Raw genomic sequence first — 24,817 nt, forward strand, 5'->3', positions numbered from 1 at the left:
GGGGGGGGGGGGGAAACTAAAACTTGTTTATGCCAAAAGCAGCTTAATGCTTCTTCCCACTTGTACATCCTGTATACACGTAACTCCGGATGTGCATGCAAAAAAGGCAGGGGTGGAATTGGACATGTGCCATTTCATATATATGCAACATGCATGCATGTTTACAAACTTTTGTCTAATGAGGCTAGTTTTAAAGTGTATACGCATTTATCCACCTCTGAGTTGCAAAACCATGTGTATTGTGCAACCTGCAGTTACCTTGTAGTCTAAAAGTCTTAGTTCATCAGACATTTGCTTGCCAGAGTATATTAAACGAATTTGTTTTACGTCTATTCCTTCTTTTTCCTGTAGTGCTTGTTTAACCTGTACATGAATTTAAAAAATGTATCAAGTTTTTTAAAATAAAAGCGATTTAATATTACGTACCTGTAAAACTGTGTTTTCTGGCTCAAAATTAAAGTTTTGCTTTTTTCCCGTTAGTGTTTTGACTAATATCTGCATTAATAAATATGTTCGTATTTTATTTTTTTGTAATATAGAAAAAACAATATATATGTATCTTGTTCACCTTATTTGTATTCTTTTCATTTAAATTTTGTGATTAAGCAAAAACCTAGGAGTGACTCTTGTTTCTACTTACAATCTTCCCTTAAGGTTGCTGTTGTGCTTAAATCAGAGTGTATTTGATACTCAAAATACACATAATATTACTTATTGAGTTATAGACAGGTATCCCTCCTCTAGTTTAGACTGAGTGCTATTTCTTTCTATTTATTTAAAATTATTGATTTTATATTCTAGCTTGTTAGCTCTTAATATTTTTATTTTAAATAATGTATATAATACAGGTTTTTTTTTATATTGGTTAATGCTTTTAAACACGGCATATTTAAGGCACCCCCTACCCCCACCCCGTGTTTAACCAAAAGGCATTGGGTAACAGCTATACAAATGCACACACCCTGTAACGGAATGGGATGGGTGTGTATAAATAAATAGGTATATATGCAATTGCACTAAAGAAACAGAAAAGAACAGCTTTTCCGTAAGTGGATCGATAAAACACGATTATAATCGTGTTAACATACACTGAACAAGTTTAAAAAAGTTCATAGGTAAAATAAACTAGAATGGTTCTAAGCCACTTGTCGCTAAATTGCATTGGAGACTTGATTTTAGACTTTGGTTATTTAAGATAACGCATTTATGACGGGGTTTGTCGGAAACAGGGGCCTTAGGGGAGGGGCGAGTGAGCTTTAGGGCAAGGAGCCTTGTCAAAGAGTCTCGTAAACATAAAGTTCTCGAAACAAATGCCTCCAATTCACAAAATCAACCTAGTGTAAAAATTATGGAGCAAAAGTGTTGCAGAGCAGGTAAAAATCGCGTTCAGGGAAGCAATAAGAAATAATTCTCAATTAAAGTCAAAACTAAAACCACAACTTTTAATGCTAAATTAAACTCAACTATAACTTTTTGCTCGCCTTTTCCTTTTTAATACTATAAAGATTATTGCTATAATTAATTTTTGAGTTGCTGTTAATGCTGGAGTTAAAGCTAATGTTGCTCCCGCAGTTGTTGGCATTCTCAATATCAGAAATGTTGGTCTTTTTATTGCCTACATCCAGTATGGCCAGAGCAATCTCTTTGTTGGCACTGGTGTCGGAATTTTCGCGATTCACTAACTTCTTCTTCCATTTGTATTTCCTAAACCAAAAAATAGTTGCTAGCAAAAGCATGCCAATAATCAGCGGAGCAAATAAGATAGAGTACAATACAGGACCAGATAAGCCTTTGCTTTCTGACAACTTCATTACCTTCATTGGAGTGCAATTCAGTATTTTATGAATGCTAACTGTGTTTTGGCCGTTAGAATGGATGCCATTTGAGAAAGAAACTGCTGGAATCACGGGAGTTAAATTGTTAAAATCGGAGCTGTTTCTCGGGTTTTTTGAATACAATGTCTTGGTAACAAACCTGTACATGAACTTCGAGTCAGTATTTTTAGATAGTGTTTTTGTGTCCCCTTTTATGTTGTAATAGTTCCCGTTAATACAGGCAAGCAATGCAGGCTCCTTCTCGTTCTCATATCCCCTTGAACACGCAATTTTAAACAACTTTAGGTCATTTTCGCTTTTGCCTTTCCCGTTGCCGTCTCCGTTGTCGTTGATTCCCTGTTTAGAAAAGTCAAATAATTCGCTCACTTGGTACTTTTCCGTGCCTATGATGCTAGAAATAAAGCTAACCTTGCAGTATCTGAGCTTTGAGTCAGTTCCCTTCACACAGTTAAATCTGTCCTCCTCGTTCAAATTAGACACCCAGTTGCCGTTATCACACTTGAATGTTTCTGACTCTGTATTTGGGTTGTCTGAAATGTGGCCATGAGAACACGTTATGCTCCTAGTTGAGCCGTGATCCGTTCCCACTCCACTAATTAAGTACTGACTAATTACGCCGTTACCGTAGGCGCTTTGGAACTCGTTATTTCCGTCCCTGTTTATTATGTAAGGAGACACGCCACCGCCTTGAACCTCGACTTCGATTTCCGGTATGTAGTTGTTCCCGAATATATTCTCGTTAAAGTAGGCACTCATCCTGTCCCGGTGGTCCGCGTCCTCCTCGTTTGCGACTCGCGAATTTGCTTCAAACCCAAACTCAAACTCGCCCGGCTTTTCGTACCGTCCTACCATGTATCTATTGTACCGGAAATACCTGCTCCCTATTTCATTGTGGGAAAAAGGCATACACGACTTTTTGCATTCCATCTTGGACTCGTTCTGGATTCTCCTCCACCTTCCATTGTCGCAAATGTACGACTGAGACGCTGCACTTTTGGGCGAAGAGACGGGACTATAGGAATCCTTGCACATCACATTTCTGTAAGATCCCTGCTTAAGCGAAGTATCTCCGGTGATCTCATATCCATTTTCGTAAACATTTCCGCTATTGTCGGAGGCGTCTATGCCAAACAGCTCCAAACTCGGTCTCGGACAGGTCGGATAGTCAAGCTGATTGCTCAAAGTGTCCATGTCAAAGGTCCCCACATAGGGCACGGACGGCGGCTCCTTAATGGACAGTGATCTTGAGTACGACTGCGTTACCTTCTTGACTCGCAATCCGTACTCGTCGTCCATCTCGTCGTACTTGCTTAACTCCGTCTCCAATTGCTTGCCGTTTTCCTCCAGTATCCCCAAAACTGATCTCGTAGACAGACCTGCGTCTATGAGCATCTCAATCACATAACTCCCTGGCCACGACCTCATTCTGGGAATATCTGAAATGGGCAGGCTCAAGAACCCACTCACCGTTTCCCTCAAACTTTCCCTTAAATACTCCTCCTGCAGCGTGTTAGCCATCTCAAAGTAGTTGAAGTTCTTGTACCTAAACTCCAAAAGTATATTGTCAGTTTTCACTCCTGAACTGCACACCCTGTCCATGCTGAATCCGCATCTCTGCTCCAGGTAATCTATGCTCCTCTCCGTGTTTATTTTCGAATATAAGAGTCCCCTCGCGTTGTTGAAGGGGTATCCGTAGCTGTAGTAGTCGTCGTATCCTCCTCGGCCGCCCGCTCCGACTCCAAGCTTTTCTCTGATCGCGGAGAGGCCCCCCCCGAATTCCCGTTTTCCGTCCTCGCTGGCCTTCTCGCCCCTCCCCTCCTCCTCCTCCTCCTCCTCCTCGCGTTTCTCTATCTCGAGAATCCCCCTTTGAATCTCCAACTGAGCCGCGTAGCAACACCCCTTGCCGTTCAGCTGGTCGACCAGCTTTTTCTTGCAGTGAGGAGTGCAGCTGAAGTTCAAGTGATAGGGATTGCAGGTGTCTTTGATTGTTATGCCCCCGAACGAAGATTCGTAAAGCGAACTCCACCAGTCAGTGCCGCTTTCCGAGAACACGTTCTTGAATAGCAGTTCGCCGCAAATCCTACCCTCAACGGTCTCCTGGCAGTAGTACCTTCCGATTGATCTATATAAATACCCGGTTCTGACCATCTCTTTGCTCCGTATTTCTCTCCCAACCTGGTAAAGCAGTTGACCGTACACTCTCATAGACTGGAAGAAGCAAACGTCCTCCGGCAGATTCCTAACGCATTTGCCCGATATGCTGTCTCTAAGCACGCCGGACTCGCTTGCACTGTGTTTTCCGTTGCCTTGCTGCCTCCCCTCCAAAGCCATTGAGGAGAGCCACTCTATGGACGAAGACCGAGCTAGTGTCGGCATTATTATTCTAGAGGTGGTTGTTACACAGGAGTGTTTCTCCTTCGAGTTGTTCGGACTCTTCGCCGACATGCAAAGCAGGTCCAGCGCTCTCTCTCCCTGGATCAACAAAATCTGTCTCCAGTAGTCGTCAAAGGCACTCGCTCCGTTTCTGGCCGAACCACTCGGATTCCCGCTGTCGTGGTGCCTCTTGTCTTGATTGTGACTCTCTCTTCTCACAAACGAATTCTCGTAGTCGGTGTCGTCAGAGCTCAGATCGTCCTTCTTCCCACTCATTCCGGGTTTCGAAAGTCTGGTGAATCTGGAAAGTGCCTGAATCAGCCTTAGGTTCCTTCTGTGGCAGCTCTCCTTGTCGCAAACAAGCTTGAAGGTCTTGCTCTGGTCCAAAAGAAGCAGAGGGTCGTTCAGCGTCAAAAGGGTTTCGTGGAACGAATATGAACAGGGATCCCCGCCGCCGTGGTCGTCGCTCTGACACAAGTGATTCTTAATTATTAGGGATATCGACTCCGCGGACCTGCACTCTATTCGAGTCCCGTTTAACATCGCACTTTTGGAACTCTCGTACAGACCAAGGATCTCCCTTAACCTACCCATACATCTTCCCTTGCAAAAGGTTTTAATCATCGTGTCCCTGCCCTGTCTGTACATCACGCCACACTCTCCGTTCCAGGTGTCCGCAAACGTCCTCACAAGTTCACAGCAGAGACCACTGTTGCCGCTGCAGTAGCTTATGCTTGAAAAAGGAACGCTTATTACCTCCTCATAATCCTCCCCGCCGTTCTCCACTCCCCTCTCGCCCTGACCGTTGCGCTCAGCCAGTCCCAAATAGCCGTCCTCGCCGCTGTCGTGTCCGTGCTCGCTTCCCCCTGTCCTCTCTCCAGCGCACGGAAGCGCACCAACCAACTCCACATTCACCCACTTTCCGTCGCTGCAAGTCAAAGTCACGACCTTTTCGCTCCCCAGGCACCCCACTCTGAGTTTTGAATTGTGTCCGAAAGAGCCGTGCCCGGTCAAAACCTCCTTTGGAAAGGGACCTGCGTCAGCACCGCCAGTTCGGTACCCAGAGCCCGAGTCCCGGCCTGCTCCATAGTCCCTGGAGGTATTGCCTTCATAATCCAAGAGGTGGGCGCCGAGCGAAGGTATCTTTTGAATTAGTTTGTTGTCACACGGGTTGCATGGTCTGCAGTCGGTGCCGCCGCAGTCAACCCCGGTCTCGTCTCCGTTCTTGACGCCGTCAAAGCAGGACCGACAGTGGTTTTCGCAGCTCCCGCCGCAGTCAATCCCAGATTCGTCGCCGTTCTGGATCCCGTCGTCGCAAGTCGGAGGGGAGCACCTCATCAAGTCTCTTTCGCTCGGATCGGGGAGCAGCCACTTCCCGTCGCTGCAGGAAAGAACGAGCAACTTGGACTCAAGCGTGTCCCCCTTTTCCCAGCCGGGAACGCACCTGATGTGAATTTCGCTCCCGGAGGCAGTTGCCATGTTCTCGATTAAAAAGGACTCCTTCTCCAGGTCCTCTATGTAGGTGAAGCCTCCGTCAACGCTCAACACGGCGTTTTCTGGCACTATGTCCACTGGAAATCCGTGGCACGACTGGCAGGCCGGACACTGACTGCCTCCACAATCTACTCCCGTCTCGTCACCATTTTTGATACCGTCATCACATTTAGGACAATTCTCGGTGCCACAAGCCCCACCACAGTCAACAGAGGTTTCGTCTCCATTAATTATTCCATCAAAACAGGTATCGGGACATTTTTTCTGGCAGCTGCCGCCGCAGTCAACTCCGAGCTCGCCCTGGTTTTGTATTCCGTCGAAGCAGCTTGGCCTCTGGCAAATGAGAGTGGGAGTTTGGAAAACGCCGTTCTTGCAGAGCAGCTTGTCCTTGACGGGCCCGGTTTTCCGTACGTAGCCCTGCTTGCAGCGAACCGTCGTCCAGTCGCCGTGTCTGATTGTGTTCCCGTTTTCGGAACCCGTTGAGAGTATTTCGTAGTTCTCTCGCATGTAAGGAAGGAGGGAGTGAGCCGGGGCCGCGAAGGAAGAAGTGAGACGAGGGCTGTGGTGCGGACCGGACTTTGGGGAGTCCAATATGCAGTCCGAAAGACACTCCAGTCTGGGCTTTGGTGGATACCACTCTCCGTTTTTGCACTCCAATACCTCCTCTGCCTCAAGTCCGCCGGAGCTGGATGAGCAGGTTACGTACCTCAGATCGCCCGTGTCCGCCGGAGACTCAAGCAGGCTCTGGCTAGCTATTCTGTATCTCGCAGGCAGTCTGAGCACTGGGCATTTGGAGGCGCAAATTAGTGCATTGTCAAACACCCACTCCCCGTTCGTGCATGTTGCGGTCTGGCTCAGGTCGCTCCCCTGCATCAGGGTCCCCTGGTCCGAACAGGATATCGAGATTCTGGAACCGTGTTGGTACAATCCGTTCCTTTTTCTGGAAGCGAGCTGGTCGTAAACCTCATAGGCACTGCCCAAAGCCACCTCCGGGGAGTCGCAGTTGCTCAAGCAGACCGTCTTCGGAACTCCCCACACTCCGTTTGCGCACTGGATTTCGTCGCTCTTTCGCGTTCCCATTTGAGTGGTGCCTCGGTCCCTATCGCACTGAATCCTCACCCTCGAGCCGCTGACTCCTCTCTTGCCTTCAGGAGTCGCATCGTCTATCACGTAAGCTTTGTTTTTGAATATCTCCAGCTCCGGGCACCTCCTCTCGCACCTAAAGCTGTGCTCCTCCATCATAGACGCGTACGAAAAGAGGCCCTTTGGCTCGAATTTCGAGTCAACAACGGACCAGGAGCCGTCGTAGCAGGCCAGCATCAGCTCGCTCACGTCCGCTTCTCCAGTGGTGCTCCAGTTTTCCGAGCACCTCACTCTTCCCAGCGTTCCGTGTCTGAAGCTCCCCTCCAGATCACTTGAGCTGTATTCAATGTAATAGGGACTCTCACCCGCGTCCGCCGCACTGCCTTTTTCGCTGTTTGTGCGATACCTCGGTATTGGGCTGCATCTCTTAAGGCACTTGCTCTCCCCCTCCCTCGAGTCCGGCCCCTGCTTTGGCTGCCAGTGTCCGTGAATGCAGGTCAAGGTGAACTCCCTGCTCTCGCTGTCCAGATAAACCTCCCCGTTTGAGGCCTCTATCACCCTGTCCGAGTTCCTCGAACAGACAATGGTTATCTCGGAGTCGGGCGTGTGCTTCTCCAGGTCCTTGTCCGACTTGAAGGAGTGGCTGTCGCTCGGCAGGGCGTAGGGCGGACAGGAGGTCCCGCATATCAATTTCAACGCACTCCAGGTCCCGTCGTTGCAGGTGACTATCTCGCTCCCCTCCGTCCCTGCGCACGTTACCTTCAGCCTGGAGCCATGCGCGTATGTCTTGTCTCCGACAGACTCGGCGGCCTCGCTTGGCGCCCTGTAGTCGTCTGCGGCAGCGCCGCTCCCGAGGCCGTACTCCTGTATTAGGTAGTTTTCGCTGGAAACGGAGGATATGGGGTACGGCTTGCACCTCTGGAAGCACCTTATTTCCTCCAGGAGCTTCCACTTCCCCGAGAGGCACCCAAAGCTTCCCTGGGAATTTGGGGACGCCGCGGGAGCTGTTGAGTACCCATCGGCGCACCTCAGTATCGCGTTAGTTCCTGCCTGAAACGCCAAAACCCCCCTCCTCTTGCCGGCGCTCGGCTCCGAATTAGTCGTCTGTTCAGAGGAGCTGTCGGGAGCAGCGTCGCTGTTTTCCACGGGATTGTTTGTGTAGACGACGTGAATCCTCCCGATTTCGCTTGCGTCGTATAGAAGAGAAAGGTCGAGTTCCGGACAAACCCGGCCGTCTGTTGTGAAAAACAGCTGATTCGGACCAACGTTGCCCCACGGCTGGTAGCTCAAGTCCGTCAAGGCTCCCAACTCCACAGTTATATCGTAAGTCTCCCCCTCCATCAAAGGCTCATAGGGACGCAAAATGACCTCGGAAGTCTGGTTGGAAATCACGTAAAGTCCTCTGTAGAGTGCCTCATAATCAGTAGGTATGTGAATCAGGTGTCCGGTGTTTCTTCCAGTTATGTTAAACCAGGCCCAGTGGCCGTAGTTCATTGGCCTGTTAAAGGTCAGCTTAATCTCGGTGTTGTTCTTCGGAACGCTCGTTGATCCCAAAGAAGGCTGGATTCCTATCAGCGAGGGGGGGGTCTTTTCCGGGTAGCTTTTGCACATTATAGATATGTCCCTGTGCTCCAGCCACTCCGGGTCGTTTTCGGAATTCAAGAAAGACCACTTCTTCCATGCCGTTGTTTTGCCGTCGGGGGGAATGTGGTTGTGCGGATCCGGCAGCGACGTCTCGGCGTAGGCTATGATGTCTCCACCGTCCAAATCCCTGTCTATGACCCACGCTCCACCAGCACCGCCGCTTCCATCGGCGTGGTGCTGCTCGCCGTCGTCCTGCCGGGAGTAGTAAACGTAGAATTGCTTCCGCTCTCCTCCGTTCCAAACCGCCTTGCCGTTCATTGGGGACTTCCAAGGAGTGTACAAACCGTTGATGTTTCCGTTGTTCGTCCCAAAACCGGTTACGTACATGTACGGGCAAGAAACGTTCCTGCTTATCGTGAAGGTCCATATCGGAACTGCGTCATTTGGGTTCCCCTGTAGATCCGTAATCGCTCCCGGCTCCAGACCAATGACGTACTCGTCTTCCGGGAGCGGAGTCCTGCTGTCAAAACTGATGATCAGCCTCCTGCCTCTTATCTCAGAGCTGTACGACACGGGGACTTGGGACACTCCGCCCTGCGAGTGGGCACTTTTGGACTTGTTCCACCACGCCCATCTCCCCGATTCGGCGGAGCCCGTTCTGGACGAACCGCCGGGGGCCGACCTCTCGTCTGCGAGAGAGCCGTGGTGGCTGCCACCGCCGCCTCCGGCCCCCGTCCTTCCCTCCTTCTGAGCCAAAATGGGGATCTCCAGCGGCTTGCTCCTATAGTAAACGCTGCTTGTTATGACCAGTCTTCTTGGATGCCATTCCTTTGGAAATCCAATGTTCTCGTTAAACCCTATGACCAATTCCTTGACGGGTGGGACGAGGGTTGAGTGGTTCAGGGGCACAAAGTAGGACGGGTACGGAAGCAGCTGGTCGTTTAGACACTTGTGCTCGGTGCAGACCTGTCCCGCTTTGCAGTCCTTGTCCGTGTTACACTCCCCCACATCCAGGAGCCCCAAGTCCGTGTCAAAATCCTCAGGAGAGTCGCAGGGAATGCCGTTGCCGTCTCTGTCCACGCCGCTGCATCCGCACAGTCTGTTTATCCCCAGTATCGCATTTGTGCCCAAGTTGATGGCACAGTTTGAGGATCCAGGGGCCCCGCCGTCCCCGCCCTGCACGATGCACGGCAGACCCATCCCTCCGGGTCCCGTTGCCTCCATTTGAGTCTGCACCTTCTGGTAGTAATCCGGGTCCAGCGCAACGCTCGCTCCGCATTTAACATAGGGGGCGGTTTGGACGACCCTGTACATTTCCCCGCCGATGAACTGCCCTATGTTCGCTATGGTACAGCTTTGGCGAGACAGACATCTCATCGTTCCCAAACCTATTTGAGCAACGCTGGGAAGAACCCCTTGGCACTGATTTGTGTCCGCGTTGCAAGAAGCCAGTGCGTTGTGCATACAGTGCGTGTTGTCCGTGCACTCCACGACCTTGATCTGGGCAACTGGGAAGTAAAACTCCGCCGGTTCGTCGCAAGGCATCCCGGCGGACGCGAAGTCCGGACACCCGCACAGCAGCATCGTGTTCAAGTCGGTTTCGCTTCTATTGTATCTTCTTCCAACCCCAAAGTGCAATTCGCAGTCAAAAGGGTTGCCTCCCTCGCAACTCCACTGATTGTGGGAGTGGAACATCGATTCGTCGCTGCTCAGTATCCTGACACCGCATCCTATTGTCGGACTCGCCGCGACTTTGTATCTGGACGTTATTTGCTCTCCAATTATTTTGCCCTTAATTCTGCAGTCGTAGCCGTCCACGCAAAGTATGAGCGGAGGGTCATACGGGTTGTTCCCAAAACCGCCGTAGCAGGTCTTGGGCATTCCATAGCAAAGTCCGTACCCATTTACGCAACTCGCACATGGGTCCATTTGGAGACTTCTCGGCGCAAGGGCTCCTTTGTCCCCGATTCCCACCGAAGAAGGGATCCAGACGGTGCCGTTTCTTACTGAAGTGCCCGCAGATTCGTCGTCCGGGGACTGGGATATCCCCCTGTGATAAACCACCGTTGAAATGTACACGTCAAAGTCTTTTGGGGACTCGCACTTTTTGTCTCCTCCAGTCATGCACCCGCACAACAGGGTTATCTGTGGCTCTGTGGACACACTAGTGAAGAAGCATTCCGTCCCCCCATTGTACGGCGTGCATCTGTGAACGTATACTCTTTCCCCTTCTTTCAACTCGGTCCCGCATCTCAGTTCCCCAATGGTTGTCGGCCTGTTCTCCAAACTCGTCTTGTAAATCTCCATTATCTTCGCGTTCTCTGATATCCCAAACCCCCTGATTCCGGAAATCGAACACGGGACATTCGCTGTGCACATTCTCACGGACTTGTTTCTCGCCAGAATGTCCTTGTTTATGTAGCTCTCGCGTCCAAGGCTCCCACCCCTCTCCTCTCCCGGTCCCTTGCCTGCGTTGCTCCTCTCTCCCTTGAGTCCGAAAACCTCCAAAACACCTATAGGAACGACGAGTTCCTCGAATTTGGCTCCGTCGTACTCTTCTTTCGAAAAAGGAGAGCCGCAAAGTCTGTATCTTCCCAGTCTCAAAGCCTCTTTCGGAATTGCGATCGCGCACTCCTTGTTTGAACTCACGTCGCACTCCAACCACCTGCTGCCCTCGCTGTTTGCAACGTCGCCTCCGCCTGCCTCCGCGTCTTTGTAGTTCCTTATATCGGAAACAGCCGGCATTATAAGGCGTTTCTTATACACGTTTCTCAGACTACCGCACTCGAACTCAAAAGGTATAGCCTTTACCTCATATCTTTTTTGAAACTCCTCATCAAAGCTACCTGGAACCGAGGCCAGAGTGCAGTCCTCTCCCAGGTAGCAGACGTATTTTATATAGTCGTTTCCAGAGAGGCCCGTGCAAAGTCCCTTGTGGCAACTTCTTCCGCCACAGTCGTCTGAACTTTCGCATGTTCTCGTTTCTATAAATCTTCCTATTTCAGTAATCTCAATGGACCCGGCTTCGACTCCAGCAAGGAAATTGCCAACACAAATTCCCAAAATTAGTATAAAAAGCATCGCGTCTCCCAAACCTAACGTTTTGTACGCATCAGTAACTGAGTTGTGGTCCCACTTTCTTTTCTTCTCCCTTTTTCTCATTGTTTCTCCGGATGATTCAAGCAGCGTCACCTATTGTTGGTCAGTTGCGCATTTCATAGTGACTGCACCAGTGCGAAAATTAGCTTTTGCTCTGGTCCTCGGAAGAACAATGGTTATTCGGGAGCTTAAGCCAATTCCGTTTATTCCAGTCTCAGCGATGGCTTTCCGGAATATATGCAACGGAAACGGCAAATGATGGTACTTTTCTTTCAGTAACTCGCCTTCAATTCACGTTTCATTCAAAAAAACAAAAGCGTTTCAGACCGGGAAAAAAGCATACGTGAATTTGCATCCAGAATCAATTTGTGATAGTTTATGCTCGCAAACGAGCATAAACTATATTTAGATGTCACATTTAGTGCAGTTGGTCTTCGTTATGCCAGTCAGCGGGTTGCTTTTTGGATGCATACACGCCGAGGGAAGGCGAAAGGGAGTAGCACCGGAGAAAAGCGTTGGGTATGTAATCATGCTTTATCTGGCACAGTAAAATGCTGGTCGAGAGGCTCTCCTGGTGACAGCACACCAAGTTGAGCAATTAAGCATTTGCCGTATCGCCATTTTGCTCATGGAACGGATGGCAAAAAGAGCGAAGCCAACTTCCGTTTGTGGCAATATGAGACGAAAAGTGGGATGTTCAAGCCTGTGCACGCGGTGCTCCGGCCCTAAGTCGGCGCAGAAAGGTTTTCGTGAGTCCGTTTATTTTTTATGGTGCATGCAAAAGTATTTAGGGTGGAAATTGCACATATACAAGGTTAGGCGGGTAGATAGGAATTAATGCCGAAATAGGTATGGGGCAGACGGGTGATGTATAAAGGGGAAGCGGAAAGAAAGGGAAATAGAAGAAGAACGAGGATAAAGAGGGGCTAGAGAAAAGAGTCACAGCGAGGGAGGCGGAGTAGTGGAGCCTCTTCGTTTTGGCGGTGCTGTATGGGCATTATCCGGCGAGGATAACCCACACCGATAAATATGGGACTTTTGTGGAGCAGGGTTGATATAGGCGAGGAGCTGGACAAAAACAAGAGGGCCATATCAAAGGCAATAAGGGAGGTGGACAGGGAAATACAGAAGCTCCAAAAAGAGGAGTTAAGGCTGCAAAGGGAAATCAAAGCGGCCATCGAAAAGGGATACACGGAATCGGCGAAAATATTCAGCAAGGACACACTAAAGGTTAGAAGGCAAATGGAAAAGTTAAACCTTGCTAGAAGCCAGTTGATGGCTGCGGAGTTGAGACTAACTTCTGTTAAGAGCCAAATTCAAGTTAACAATACGCTTTCCAACTTAAATAGTGTAATGGGTAAAGTGAATGAACTGACGGAACTTTCGAGCATCCAGACGGTCTTGAAAAGCTATGCGAGGGAGGCGGACAAGTTTGAGGTTAAGGGTGAGATTATAAACGAGTCCATTGACGTTGCTCTGGGAAACGACCCGGGGTTTGAGGACGAGGACGAGCTCGCCGAAAGAATCTACGAGGAAATACGCGAATCCATTGAGCAGGACAAATGCAAAGGTAAAAATAGCGCGATGAAAACGAGGGATTTAGGCAGGACTCTCGACACACAAATCCTTAATGTAGATATAGAGCGCGAAGGCGGTAATGGGGAAAGAAAGTCTGATTCAGGCATCTCAATGGAGGAAAGGATCAAAAGGCTGGGAGAAGGTCGCTACGGTTGAAATCCCTAACATGCCATTACAACGTTCTCTCGTTACTGCAAAAACGAGACTTGTAATTGGCTTAAATAGAGTCCGCGCGCTCGAAGTAATCAAGCAGACAAATGCGATGTGTTGTCACCTTAAATGGATGCTGCGTACTTTTTAGCATCTTTGCTGTATAAATATTGTTTCATTGTCCGAGAATCCGCAATATCTTTTTCTTTGATCTACCTGCTACCTAGTTATATTCAAATGGACAGGTGCCGCTTACTTGGAATTTGGCAGGCGGGTGGCGGCAAAGGCCTGATAGCTTGTTTTGAAACAGGAAAAACAATTTACATATGAGAGAAGGCGTACCACAGGCGGATTGAAATAAATATTCGCACTTATTGGCAGCCACTATATAGCTAGATCTGGCAAGTTTTAGCTAAACCAAAGGCGCAGTAGCGACCAAGTGCACCTTACACTCGAATTGCAATATGGCGACAGTTTATGGGGAAATGACTCGAGCACCAGCGGCTGGACTAAAACAAGAGGAAAACGAGTCCCAGAGAGGAAGCGCAAACAACAGCAATAGTGGTACCGGAAACACAATATTACCTCTAGCACTCATCGACAGATGCATCGGAAATAGGATTTATGTGATAATGAAAGGCGACAGGGAGTTTAGCGGAACGTTGCAGGGATTTGATGAGTACGTAAACATGGTTTTAGATGACGTGGAGGAATATGGGTTTAAATCAGAAGATTTGGACGACAACGAACGTGTTTCTGATGGAAGTGAAGAGAAGAAACTCAAAAGAGTTCTCATTAATCGTTTAGATACTATATTACTAAGTGGAAATAATATTGCGATGCTGGTTCCGGGTGGTGATCCAAACAACTTTGAAATATAGAAAGTGTGGATCACTTTAGTGACTAACTGACTCTCAGAATAAGTGTGTATTTATTTTTATTTTATCAAAATATTAAGTATGCAATCCGAATTAATTTTGTATATCAAGTCAAAAGCAAAATATAAAACTATAGTGGTTAAATCAAATTATTGATATTATACTTAGTTTCTCACAGGATATCTAGTTGACTGCTAACTTGTTATATACGTTCAGTTAAGTTCGATCTCGGATTTGCCCGTGCAACGCGTACAGCAAACGGAAATATTAACTAAACTGACGCGTTGCTTTGTCCGATTTTGTTGTTGTTCTCGATAATATGAGGTCTGAGTAAAGCCAGTGTCAGTCCCAAGGCTTCTTCTGTCCTTATAGTTCTCGATTTTTGTTCGGGGCAGATGTTAATGTACATATCAAAAAGAGACGACGGGTCATCTCTAAAGTGCCTATTTTTGTTTTTCCCGTCCTCAAGACAGCACTGTGGATCTCCCAAAACATCCTCTAAACCCCCAAGACCACCAAACACGATCAAGATATGCCTATATAAACCATTGTTATCAGTTTCTGTTTCTCCAGTTGCAGACCGAAATTTAAAACCCTTATCTACGGGGTCTCCTCTTTCTGAAGTACCAATAATAAGGTCATATCCGTCTTCGTATTCAGAACCATACATTGCTTCTCTTAGAGATTTTGCAGGTCTTACTTTGTAGCCCCAGTAAATCCCTTTTTTAAGTGGTTTGCTATCCTCAACAACTTTACCAGTGAAATAAGACTTTATACTAGAGTATCTGCCCTTCGAATTGAACTCATCACATAAAGCTTTGTGTAAATCCCCAGATTCCTTTGACATTCTCACCGTTACTCTCTGGTTTGCTGCCAATCCTGTTGTGCTCACCCAAACTTCAGACGGGAGTCCGCAATTTACCCAAGAACCGTTGTTTTTATGCTCTTTAGATACCTCACCTTTGTACAATTTCGGCCCTGAAACCACTGCTCCTTGACGATAAGGTATCCATTCAGATATTCTCATATGATGAGGAGCATCCAGTGGATTCTGCAAGCCTGCGTACTTTAAGTCATTATCAAAGCCAAAAAGACTCTTTCTAAGGTATTGTGGGGTTTCCAAGTAACGCAGATTCTTTACAAAAAATTCCATCCATTTAGAACAAGCAAAATTAGAGTCGGATTTGATCGTCTCGCCGTTACCATTTTTAGTCAGAGTGCTGCTGCTGATGGTCCTTCCGCCGTTTTCCTGCACGTCCTTTGACTTGTCTTCGTATATAATCACCTCATTTACCCCAAATACAGTCAAAGTTCTGGCTATTTGACCCACCAAATAGGCCCTGAGCTCAAAGGACTGGGCATTACCTGCTATTGAAGCCGGAACCGCAACGCTTAAGGTCGAGTTTATGGGGCTTCCAGAAAAAGGAATTTTGTTTAAAATGCTCTCCCTTGTATTTACGCCAATTTTTACGTCACCAATTCCCTTATTGCCTGAGATTTCACTCCTTAATTTGCTCTTACTCCTGTACTTGCCCCTCTTAATTGTCTCCTTAAGGTTGCTCATTCGGGCAAATAGGAAAATAAGTCCGGGAAGGAATTCATGAATCCTCAGCTTTTGGCTGTGCTATCCTCTCCTTCACTTTAACAGTCAGGATCGCGACAGGTAATGTCAGGCCCAGATAGCAGTTTGGCGCCACATGATTAAATGTGGCCTTGGGAAAATAAAGAAAGGTTGCGAAAACAGGAGAAATTGCTCTTTTATTCGCCTTTTTTGAGTTGTAAGCGACAGCTAGACTTCCTTGTCAGAGGAGGTGATGATAAAGGACTTCAACACCGGTGAGAACGCTTGAGATGGAGGAAGAAAGTGGGAAGGATGCAGACTTCAACAAAAAAAGGTCCTTGTTCTCTATATCTGCATCCATAAGAGAGGAGGAGGAGAAAAGAAAGAGGTTAAATCCTCTTCACAGGTTAGAAACCCTGAAAAGGGAGGAGGAACAGCTAATAGCGGCGGTAAATCAGTCGCTTTCCGGACCTTTGAGGGCCGTACACGAGATTGCAAAGAACGTGATTTACTCTGGAGAGGTGAAAACATCGTGGAAAATTCCAAAAAAGTACGCAAGGCTCACAGAGTCAGAGTGCCAGAGTTTGAGATCGCAATTGTTAATAGATGTGAACGGAACGGACATTCCACCACCTATACTTACATTCAAGGACATGGGATTCCCAAAGGAGATAATACAGGGCTTGAGCGACAAAGGAATAGTCAAACCCTCGCAAATACAGATGCAGGGGTTGCCTGTTATATTGCAGGGTAGAGACTTAATAGGAATAGCATTTACCGGAAGTGGTAAAACGATAGTTTTTATACTACCGATGATAATGTTCTCCTTCGAGGCAGAGCTCAGTTTACCGTTTAAGGGGATGGAAGGTCCTCATGCTTTGGTGCTTTGCCCTTCTAGGGAACTAGCAGTTCAGACTAAGAGAATAACCGACGAGTTTTTGTCGTATTTTTACAGTAGAGATAACAGTGACAATAAAGATGAACAGGTGTTTCCAAGACTAAGAACTGCATGTTTTATAGGGGGGGATAATATAACGGACCAGTTAGGTGCTTATTTTAAAGAGGGATTGCACATTCTGGTGGCTACGCCAGGACGTTTGGCCGATCTTTTAAAGAGAAGAAAAATAACGCTTCAACAGTGTAGATATTTTTGCATGGACGAAGCGGATAGATTAACTGAATCAGGTTTCGAAGAGCACGTTAGATTTATATTCGACAGTTTTTATGAAAGAAGGCAAACGGTGTTGTTCTCAGCTACTATGCCTAGAAAAACCCAAGAATTCGCGCAAACGGCTCTTATAAATCCAATAGTAGTTAATGTAGGCAGGGCAGGCGCAGCAAATTTAAGAGTTATTCAGGAGGTAGAATATGTTAGACAGGAGTGCAGAATTCCAAGTCTATTAAATAGTTTGCAAAAGACAGCCCCTAGGGTTTTGATATTTAGCGAAAACAAAAAGGACGTTGACGATATTAATGAGTATCTTCTTATTAAGGGGGTTAAAGTTTCTGCTATTCATGGAGGGCTTACTCAGGAACAAAGAACTAACTCGGTAGAAAGTTTCAGAGACGGGACAGTAGACGTTCTTGTTGGAACAGACGTGGCTTCAAAAGGACTTGATTTTCCAAATGTACAACACGTAATTAACTTTGACATGCCTAGGGAGATTGAAAACTACGTGCATAGAATAGGACGTACAGGAAGGGGTGATTCAATTGGTGTATCTACGACATTCATTGACAATTCTCTTCCAGAGACTCTACTATGTGATTTGAAAGCACTGTTAATTGAAGCAAATCAAGTTATTCCACCGTTTTTAGAACAATTTGAAGCGACGAACACCTCTCTTCAGGAAATTGGCGGTGTCAGAGGTTGTGCGTATTGTGGTGGACTTGGACACAGAATCGCTCAGTGTCCTAAACTTTTGGAGTTGCAGAGAAGAACGCAATCCGGAGGACAAAGAGATCCTATATCTCTTGGAGCAAGATACACAAGTTCTAATAGAGAGGACTGGTAAACTAAGGGTTTATATTAAAAGCAAAGCGAAAAACTAAAAATACTTTATTGCTCTAAAAGTCGTATTATTTATGCTTGAAACGGCGGAATTTTGGTCTTGTTTCTTGCCATTACCGTTAATTATATTATAGAATATTGCACATATGGCATTCTCTCACCTCAGGCAGAGTCGCTACTGGACAGCCAAAGGATTATCCTCGAACAGTCGTTCATACAATTAATAACTCTTTCTATATTAAAGTCAGGAGACATCTTTTTAATCCACGAGTAATTATTGCATCTAGTGTTCTCGTAGGCAAATGGCAAGGACAGAATAATGCCTGCGTGCCAAACGGAACACAAAGATACCTCTGAGGTCTTGTATTTCATGCACGCGTTTGGGAGTCTGTACAGATCCAAACAAATAGACATTGATAGAATTCTAAATATCTTCAAAGACTCGTATTCATATCTTTCCTCGCCCTCTTCCTCGCCCTCCTCTTTGATTTCCTCTTGTTCACTTTCCTTCAGTTTTGACGAGTAAAGCAGTATTCTTGTGTACTTTTCTATGTATCCAAATGGCAATTCTAAGTGGGTTATCTCGAAATTAATGGCTCTCAATAGCGCAAATTCGTATGTTTTTATCTGTTCCATGAAGTAATTGTACTCCCTCCCTGAGCTTTTGTATATCCAAGAGCTCGAAGACAAATCACGCTGACTTGTATTTCTATTTGCTTGAGAAGCTGAGCTTGCTTTAATTATTCTATATAAAAATCTAGATAATTCCGGAAGTTTTCTGCTGCTTCTCGTTGGTTCTATATCCTCCCTTGATTTCCAGGCCAACAGCACTGCTGCTGCTGCTACGAACTTTCTATCTGTCTCCAAAATATCATATTTTGACCAAAACTTATATGTATATAAATATGAAGTCAGCGTTACTCCCGGAGAGAGGTGTAGGTTCGTACAAAGAACCAAAACTAACTTGCTTGTTCCCAAAAGCAGATCTCTGTATGCCGTGTTCTCCCTTGCCAGTCTTGAAATTTCCTTCCTATAATGAGTCTTCTCGCCCATTTCACCTGAGTTGCTGTTTTTATATTTTATCCATATTACTGCAATGACTGTACAGATAAGTGCGGCGCCTTTTTTCCCGGTTGCTTTACTTGTTTGTAAATGTGAACATGACATCTAATATATCCAGGGCGCTGCTGGGTGTTATGTTAAAGCAGCATTTAGCACTCAGGACTGAACAAACAGACCTGACCCTTTTGCTTTTAGAATTGAGATTACTTCCATCCAGCAACACTGAAAACGACCGGCCAGTTGCCTTTCTTCCTTTTAAGGGGTTTGCTGCCCGCTATTTATGTGTTTTGTGATTGATTTAAGTTCAGTCTCAAAACAGATAGAGCTGAACGACTCATTGTTCAGGTCGTGTACGCGTTTCCGCCACTTGTTCCTAAACCTACAGCAACATTTTGGGCAAAGCCTGTTGTTTCTACCTAGATGTGCTTTTTGTCTTAAAATCGAGGCTGAGAATAACCGGGCGCACGCATGCAAGTTGCATGCTTTAAGCAAATCAGGAATTACACATGCATTTTGCACATTTCCTCATATACCGGCATGGTAATTACACAAATACAATAAGCTATGTGGCCCTCTGGTGCATGAGTGCGGACGTCTTTCGGGATTTTAGTGAAAGGAAGCCTAGAGTAATGTAAATACTGTGAGTCACTGCTTTGATTGGAGAAAATTGAACGGAAAGGCCATATTTACTCTCGTTTAGTAGAGGGGGAAGGGGAAATAAAGGAACACCTCCAGGGAAAAAAGGTGGAGCGCACCCGCTGGAGACTGAGGAAAGAGAGATACAGGAAACTAGAGAAATCGAAGCCGATTCAGAGTCTGAGCTGTCAATTACTTGAGCAAAATAAATAAAAGAATATTCATTTAATTATAACATTTAGATTTTCCGCATAATACCACATTTAGTGGGGTGGACAATCAATTGATTTTCGTACTTGCATTTACAGGCGATTAGGCGGGAATAAGCTTGTTTTGTGAGGTGTATACGACTAATAAAATATTTAACATTTATAAAAAGGCAAATAAACGGTTGTCGTTTATACTGCATAGTTACAGGGCGACTTAACGACATAAATTAAGAGGAAGGAACACAAAAATAGGAGACTAAATAGATGGTTGAGTATCCACAAGAACTCCAAAGAGGGGTTTGTGACCAACTTCTTTCAGGAACAGCATCTCAAGGTGGGTCTGTGGTGGTTGTATTGGCCATAAACTTGATTCGTTCGGGACCCAGAGCACTGTAAGTTGAGTTTGAAGTTTTGAGTGAGTTTGGCGTCCTCTGTATTTTAATAGTCTAGTAACAAGCAAATCATCCCTTTTTGCTGTCAGGTGTTGATGGAACATAAGGCAGAGTCTGGGAAAAGCGACGATTTGAACAGGACAGGGCTGGACTTTTAAAATACAAGGGGGTCATTTAATGAACATAATATCGTTGAGATGAATGACTCATTGATTTCAGGGTGCACGTGACAGATGCAGGTTCGAATTTATTTGATAATGGTTCGCCGTTGAGCATAAGGCTTGTAATGCCAGATGCAACGCAGTTGCAACCGGGAGATATGATTAAAATATTAAAATTTTCTTTAAACGAGATACACTCGACAAAACTAGTAACAGTGATTCAATTTGAAAAGATTGGACACTGGTCGGGTTTTTCTTCAATTGGAAAAGCAGTGCCACACCCACATATGGGATCTGGAAAAACAAGTACCTCGTCTGAGAGCAGAGCGGTTCAAAATCAAACAAACAGCAACGCGAGTCTTCAGAATGGGACGTTGAGTAGTAATGAGAGTTGCAACGGCGATGGACAGTTTGCCAACACAAGTGGCAGTTACTGCAATTCTGGGGCTATGAATAACAGTGCTAGTTTTTCAAACAACCAAAATGGCAGCTCGGGTCCAGTTTCGGGACCCGGGAGCAACATGAATATGATTAGATCTGGGCCGTATCTATCCAGCGGCGGTGGCAGTAATGTGTCAAAAGGACCAGTATCCAGGAACCAGGATGTCCCGGTTTATCCAATAAAGAATATAACGTCGTATCTTCACAGGTGGAAAATAATAGGAAGGGTTGTGAGCAAGAGCGATGTTAGAAAGTTTTCGTCGTCGAAAACAAAAGAAGGAAAAGTTTTCTCTTTTGAGATTTGCGATGTGGACGGTAGTGAAATAAGAGCAACATGTTTTACTAAAGCAGTGGACAAGTTTTATGATTTTTTAAGAGAGGGTGAGGTTTATAGTTTTTCTAAAGGAGACGTAAAAGAGGCGAATACTAGATTTAACACTACAGGACATGAGTTTGAGATAGTATTTAACGAGGATGCCGAGATACAGAGCATGCCGCAGGATGAGAGAATACCGAGAAAGGCTTATAACTTTGTCAAGATATCTGATATAAGAACTTATTCAAAGGGCCAAACTCTGGATTTGTTGGGCATTTTGTTGAGGGCTGGTCCGGTAACGACGATAACTGTGAAGTCAACGGGCGCAGATACACAAAAGAGAGATCTGACTATCATAGACCAGTCGGGTCACAGCATAGATTTGACACTATGGTCCGAAAGAACGCAGTTGGACGAGCACCTGATACTGAATAATCCAGTGATCGCCGTAAAAAATGCGATAGTGGAAGAGTTTAATGGATTTCGTTTGAAGCTGGGTTCAAACTCATCAATAGAGTGGAATCCCGTTGGAATTGAAAATGCTAATGGCTTAAGAGTGTGGTTTAACAATAGCGGTGGGCAAACGGCAATTCAAAATAATGTAGTCTCACTCTCGTCTAACAGCCCGACTTCTGGATCAAACAACTACAACAATTCGTTCAACCAACGACATACTATTGATGAGATTGTTGCATTGGCCACTTCTGGGGCGGGGGGATCATCCGAAACAACAGATAATGGGATTTGGGTGCATGCGTATGGGGCAATCAGATCCATAAGGGACAGTAAGTACTACTGGAGCAGCTGTCCGCACTGTAAAAGAAAAGTCACCGAGATTGAGGACCAAAACAGCATTAGTTCCCTGGTGTTACCGTATTCATCAGACAGGACTGTGACAAACAATGCCAGTAATCCAAGTATGGGACCTAACTACCACTGTCCGAATTGTCAGCAGTCAATTGAAAACCCAATTAAGAAGTATATTTTAAGCTGCGATATAGTGGATTCAACGGGAACATTAAGAGCTGTTGCTTTTGCTGAACACGGTGAGGCCATAATGGGGGGGTTGTCTGTTGAAAGATTGGAATCGTTGAAGGAGAATTCTGACAAGAATACAGAAGACGTGTTTTCTGATAGAATATTCAGCGAGTGGGTGTTTAAATTGAACGGGAAAAAAGAACTTTACCAGGATTCGCTTACAATTAAATATCGGATTTTTAGTGCCGAAGATATGTCTGTTCCCGAAATACTAAATAGGGAGGCCAGGAGGAAAATTGAATATATTTACGATAAACTGAATAACTTAAACGACAGTGTGGGAGTTAGCGGTGGCCTTCCCGAACCATCCACAACAAGGAGTACGAATTCAAATGGCAATAACGCCACTGTCAAAGTCGGGATGGGTTTTACTCAGTTTGGTTACTAATAAAGAGTGGTTAGATGTGGACATTCAACATAAAACTGATGATTCATAACGCGTTGGCTATGAGGCCCGTCGTGTTCCCATCCTGCTTCGCTTAATTTAACATATCAAGGCAACTGCAATGTACATTTTTCAACTATAAGTTCAGATAACGAAGGGAGAAAAGTGTATTGGACGTCAATAGGTAAAGTAGTTTGCTTGTGAATATAGTAAATATTTTAGTTTATATATTAATCTCTATGTCAGGGTGCTTAATCTGGTTGTTGCTCTTATTCTAGTGATTTAATTTGCTTGGCTCAGCTTGGTACCGCATTGACTTCTGAAGATGAAGAAGAGGACGGCGTGGGAACGACATTGGACGGCAGTTTATTTAGTTTCTCAATTAGGCTTTTAAGCTCGCACTCTGTTAAATCGTATTGTTTCTCAAGTTCGGTGACCGCGGAGTCCAAAGCAGCCTTCTCCTTCTCCAAAGCAGGCTTTATTGTTTTCACATTCCTTTCAACCATAACGCCCCCGACCACTCTAAAGCATCTTCTTTCAGGTTCCACTTTCTCAAAGGCATTTAATACTAAACCGTGTTCCTTGCTATCTTGAGTAAGCTCAGATATTTTGCTGTTCAACAATTTGAGCTTTCTTTCCAACTGCGAGATTTGCTCGCGAATCACTCTGCCTTGGTCATCTAAAACACAATGAGAGGCGAGGGAAATTAAATGTTAAATATATGCTGAACAAACCAAGCATATGCCTAGGTTTTGTATAAACGCACCCGTTGACATTTCAAATTACAAGTTTTTCCTTAAGAGAATTATATTTCCGGTATGTTCCTTCCTCCCTCCTAATGTTAGTCTTGCCTCCCTTTTACGACCTCGTCGTAACTATTTATTGTTTGAACAAAAGTAAAGGTGGGGCAGTTAACCAAATAGGATTAATGCGTATGTTTACCTTTTTTACAAATATATTTCAAACGGGTTTTGCCGGGACATTAGCTTACATAAAGTACCTGGTTTGGCGCCATTACAGATACCTGTGCATAAAATAGATAATTTCAAGATAACGAGGGAAAATGAAATAAATAGATTTAAGCAGAGAGTGGAGTGATTTTAATAAATAGGATTTTAAGTAGTTGGCAGGCGTTTTAAGCATACATATATGTACGCACGCATGTATATTTAAATGCATGTGCAGGTTTTTGAGCACATTTGTTCTGAAGGTAGTTTAATGATAAGTATTTAGGTTGAAGTTTAGGTAGAAGGACTTAAGTAAGCAAGTTTAAGGAGTAGTTCTTTTCATGTAGAAGAGCGGTAGTCGAGTTACAAAGTTTAGAAACGAGGAAAATAGCTGTCAAAAGAGTAAGTACTTGGACAAAAGCTTAAAGTTGGTTTAATATGAAGTTCATTCCGGTAATAGGGGATCCATTTCATTTATCTCACCAGAATAGATTTTTGAGTAGATTCAAGGGGCACAAAAACAAGGAATCTGGTGAGAAGAGTAAGTTGGCTTTTTCAACGGGAATATACACTTCAAGGAGTCCAGTAAAGCCTCCTGGATATGACAACGAGGATTCTTATTGTGTGGATAAGAATCATATATGCGTTGCAGACGGCGTAGGGGGCTGGATAACTCAGGGAATAAGTTCAGCTATGTATAGTAGGGAATTGATTAGAAATGTGGATGAGAACTTGAAGTTAATAAGAAGTAGTAAAAGGAAGATGGGGAAAGAGGAGTTTATCGAAATTATAAATAATTCTTATGAGAAAACAAAGTCATCAAAGCTTATAGGCAGTTCAACATTGAGCATAGTACTTATGGATTCGTCGAACAAGCTTCACGTTTTTAATTTAGGCGACTCAAAGTGTTTAATATATAGAATGTCAGAGAGAAGTGTCATATATGAATCTGATATACAACAACACGACTTTAACATACCTTACCAACTTGGAACAGGGAGTTTTGACAAACCAAAGGATGGCCAGTACAGTGTATTTGAGAATGTTAAAATAGGCGATACTATTATTTTGGCTACAGATGGTCTCTGGGATAACCTTTCAACCGAGCAGATTATTGACATATTTGAACATAATCTTGGCTTGGATCCTCAGATTATTGCCGAGAAAATTGGTCAAAGGGCTTTGAGGTCGTCATTAAATTTGAGTTATGTTTCCCCATACTCGGTATGCATCGGTGAATTTTTACCAAGCAAAAGTTCTAATTCAAGCTCTTTAAACCGCAATGGTGATTGCAACATTACTGTTACCAGTACGGTTTTTAACAACGGTAAGCGTACTAGTAGCAGCAACATTGGTTGCGGTAAAGGCGAATTAAATATTAAGGGTTTTAATTATAATGCGAATACCAACAGTTATTTGAGCAACAGAAACAACATTGGTGATAGTAATCATGATAATTGCTTTTATTCAAATTTCTTTGGTGGGAAACCAGATGATATAACAGTGACTATTGGTATTATAAACAGGGACGCAAGTGAAGTACACCAATAGTATTTTACTCACAAGTGATTTCGCCCGACTTGA

General features: G+C 45.2%; 10 protein-coding genes across 10 annotated transcripts; 5 read left to right on the plus strand and 5 right to left on the minus strand.

Moving 5' to 3' along the window:
- Window positions 1-207: 207 nt before the first annotated feature.
- FG386_001451 (ubiquitin-like protein) lies at window positions 208-501 on the minus strand (the record flags this gene model as incomplete). The annotated part of the gene is made up of 2 exons (XM_067340844.1): window positions 208-363; window positions 427-501. 2 exons carry the CDS (start codon window positions 499-501, stop codon window positions 208-210), a joined length of 231 nt encoding a protein of 76 aa, XP_067196762.1.
- A 962-nt stretch (window positions 502-1,463) lies between these two features.
- FG386_001453 (gigantic extracellular protein) lies at window positions 1,464-11,531 on the minus strand (the record flags this gene model as incomplete). The annotated part of the gene is made up of 1 exon (XM_067340846.1): window positions 1,464-11,531. The coding sequence occupies one exon, from the start codon at window positions 11,529-11,531 to the stop codon at window positions 1,464-1,466; it is 10,068 nt and encodes a 3,355-aa protein (XP_067196764.1).
- A 966-nt stretch (window positions 11,532-12,497) lies between these two features.
- On the plus strand, window positions 12,498-13,202 carry FG386_001454 (uncharacterized protein; the record flags this gene model as incomplete). Its single annotated transcript, XM_067340847.1, has 1 exon — window positions 12,498-13,202. One exon carries the CDS (start codon window positions 12,498-12,500, stop codon window positions 13,200-13,202), a length of 705 nt encoding a protein of 234 aa, XP_067196765.1.
- A 479-nt stretch (window positions 13,203-13,681) lies between these two features.
- FG386_001455 (U6 snRNA associated SM-like protein LSM5) lies at window positions 13,682-14,077 on the plus strand (the record flags this gene model as incomplete). The annotated part of the gene is made up of 1 exon (XM_067340848.1): window positions 13,682-14,077. The coding sequence occupies one exon, from the start codon at window positions 13,682-13,684 to the stop codon at window positions 14,075-14,077; it is 396 nt and encodes a 131-aa protein (XP_067196766.1).
- A 268-nt stretch (window positions 14,078-14,345) lies between these two features.
- Window positions 14,346-15,638, minus strand: FG386_001456 (SpoU superfamily; the record flags this gene model as incomplete). The annotated part of the gene is made up of 1 exon (XM_067340849.1): window positions 14,346-15,638. The coding sequence occupies one exon, from the start codon at window positions 15,636-15,638 to the stop codon at window positions 14,346-14,348; it is 1,293 nt and encodes a 430-aa protein (XP_067196767.1).
- Window positions 15,639-15,925: 287 nt separating this feature from the next.
- On the plus strand, window positions 15,926-17,650 carry FG386_001457 (abstrakt protein SF II helicase and Znknuckle C2HC; the record flags this gene model as incomplete). Its single annotated transcript, XM_067340850.1, has 1 exon — window positions 15,926-17,650. One exon carries the CDS (start codon window positions 15,926-15,928, stop codon window positions 17,648-17,650), a length of 1,725 nt encoding a protein of 574 aa, XP_067196768.1.
- Window positions 17,651-17,808: 158 nt separating this feature from the next.
- Window positions 17,809-18,699, minus strand: FG386_001458 (uncharacterized protein; the record flags this gene model as incomplete). The annotated part of the gene is made up of 1 exon (XM_067340851.1): window positions 17,809-18,699. One exon carries the CDS (start codon window positions 18,697-18,699, stop codon window positions 17,809-17,811), a length of 891 nt encoding a protein of 296 aa, XP_067196769.1.
- A 1,532-nt stretch (window positions 18,700-20,231) lies between these two features.
- Window positions 20,232-22,289, plus strand: FG386_001459 (Rf-A (OB fold protein); the record flags this gene model as incomplete). Its single annotated transcript, XM_067340852.1, has 1 exon — window positions 20,232-22,289. One exon carries the CDS (start codon window positions 20,232-20,234, stop codon window positions 22,287-22,289), a length of 2,058 nt encoding a protein of 685 aa, XP_067196770.1.
- A 293-nt stretch (window positions 22,290-22,582) lies between these two features.
- FG386_001460 (uncharacterized protein) lies at window positions 22,583-23,062 on the minus strand (the record flags this gene model as incomplete). Its single annotated transcript, XM_067340853.1, has 2 exons — window positions 22,583-22,965; window positions 23,053-23,062. The coding sequence occupies 2 exons, from the start codon at window positions 23,060-23,062 to the stop codon at window positions 22,583-22,585; spliced, it is 393 nt and encodes a 130-aa protein (XP_067196771.1).
- Window positions 23,063-23,671: 609 nt separating this feature from the next.
- On the plus strand, window positions 23,672-24,784 carry FG386_001461 (uncharacterized protein; the record flags this gene model as incomplete). Its single annotated transcript, XM_067340854.1, has 1 exon — window positions 23,672-24,784. The coding sequence occupies one exon, from the start codon at window positions 23,672-23,674 to the stop codon at window positions 24,782-24,784; it is 1,113 nt and encodes a 370-aa protein (XP_067196772.1).
- Between the last annotated feature and the right edge of the window lie 33 nt (window positions 24,785-24,817).

Source organism: Cryptosporidium ryanae (assembly GCF_009792415.1).
Source record: "Cryptosporidium ryanae isolate 45019 chromosome Unknown contig_24, whole genome shotgun sequence".
Taxonomy (NCBI): Eukaryota; Apicomplexa; class Conoidasida; order Eucoccidiorida; family Cryptosporidiidae; genus Cryptosporidium; species Cryptosporidium ryanae.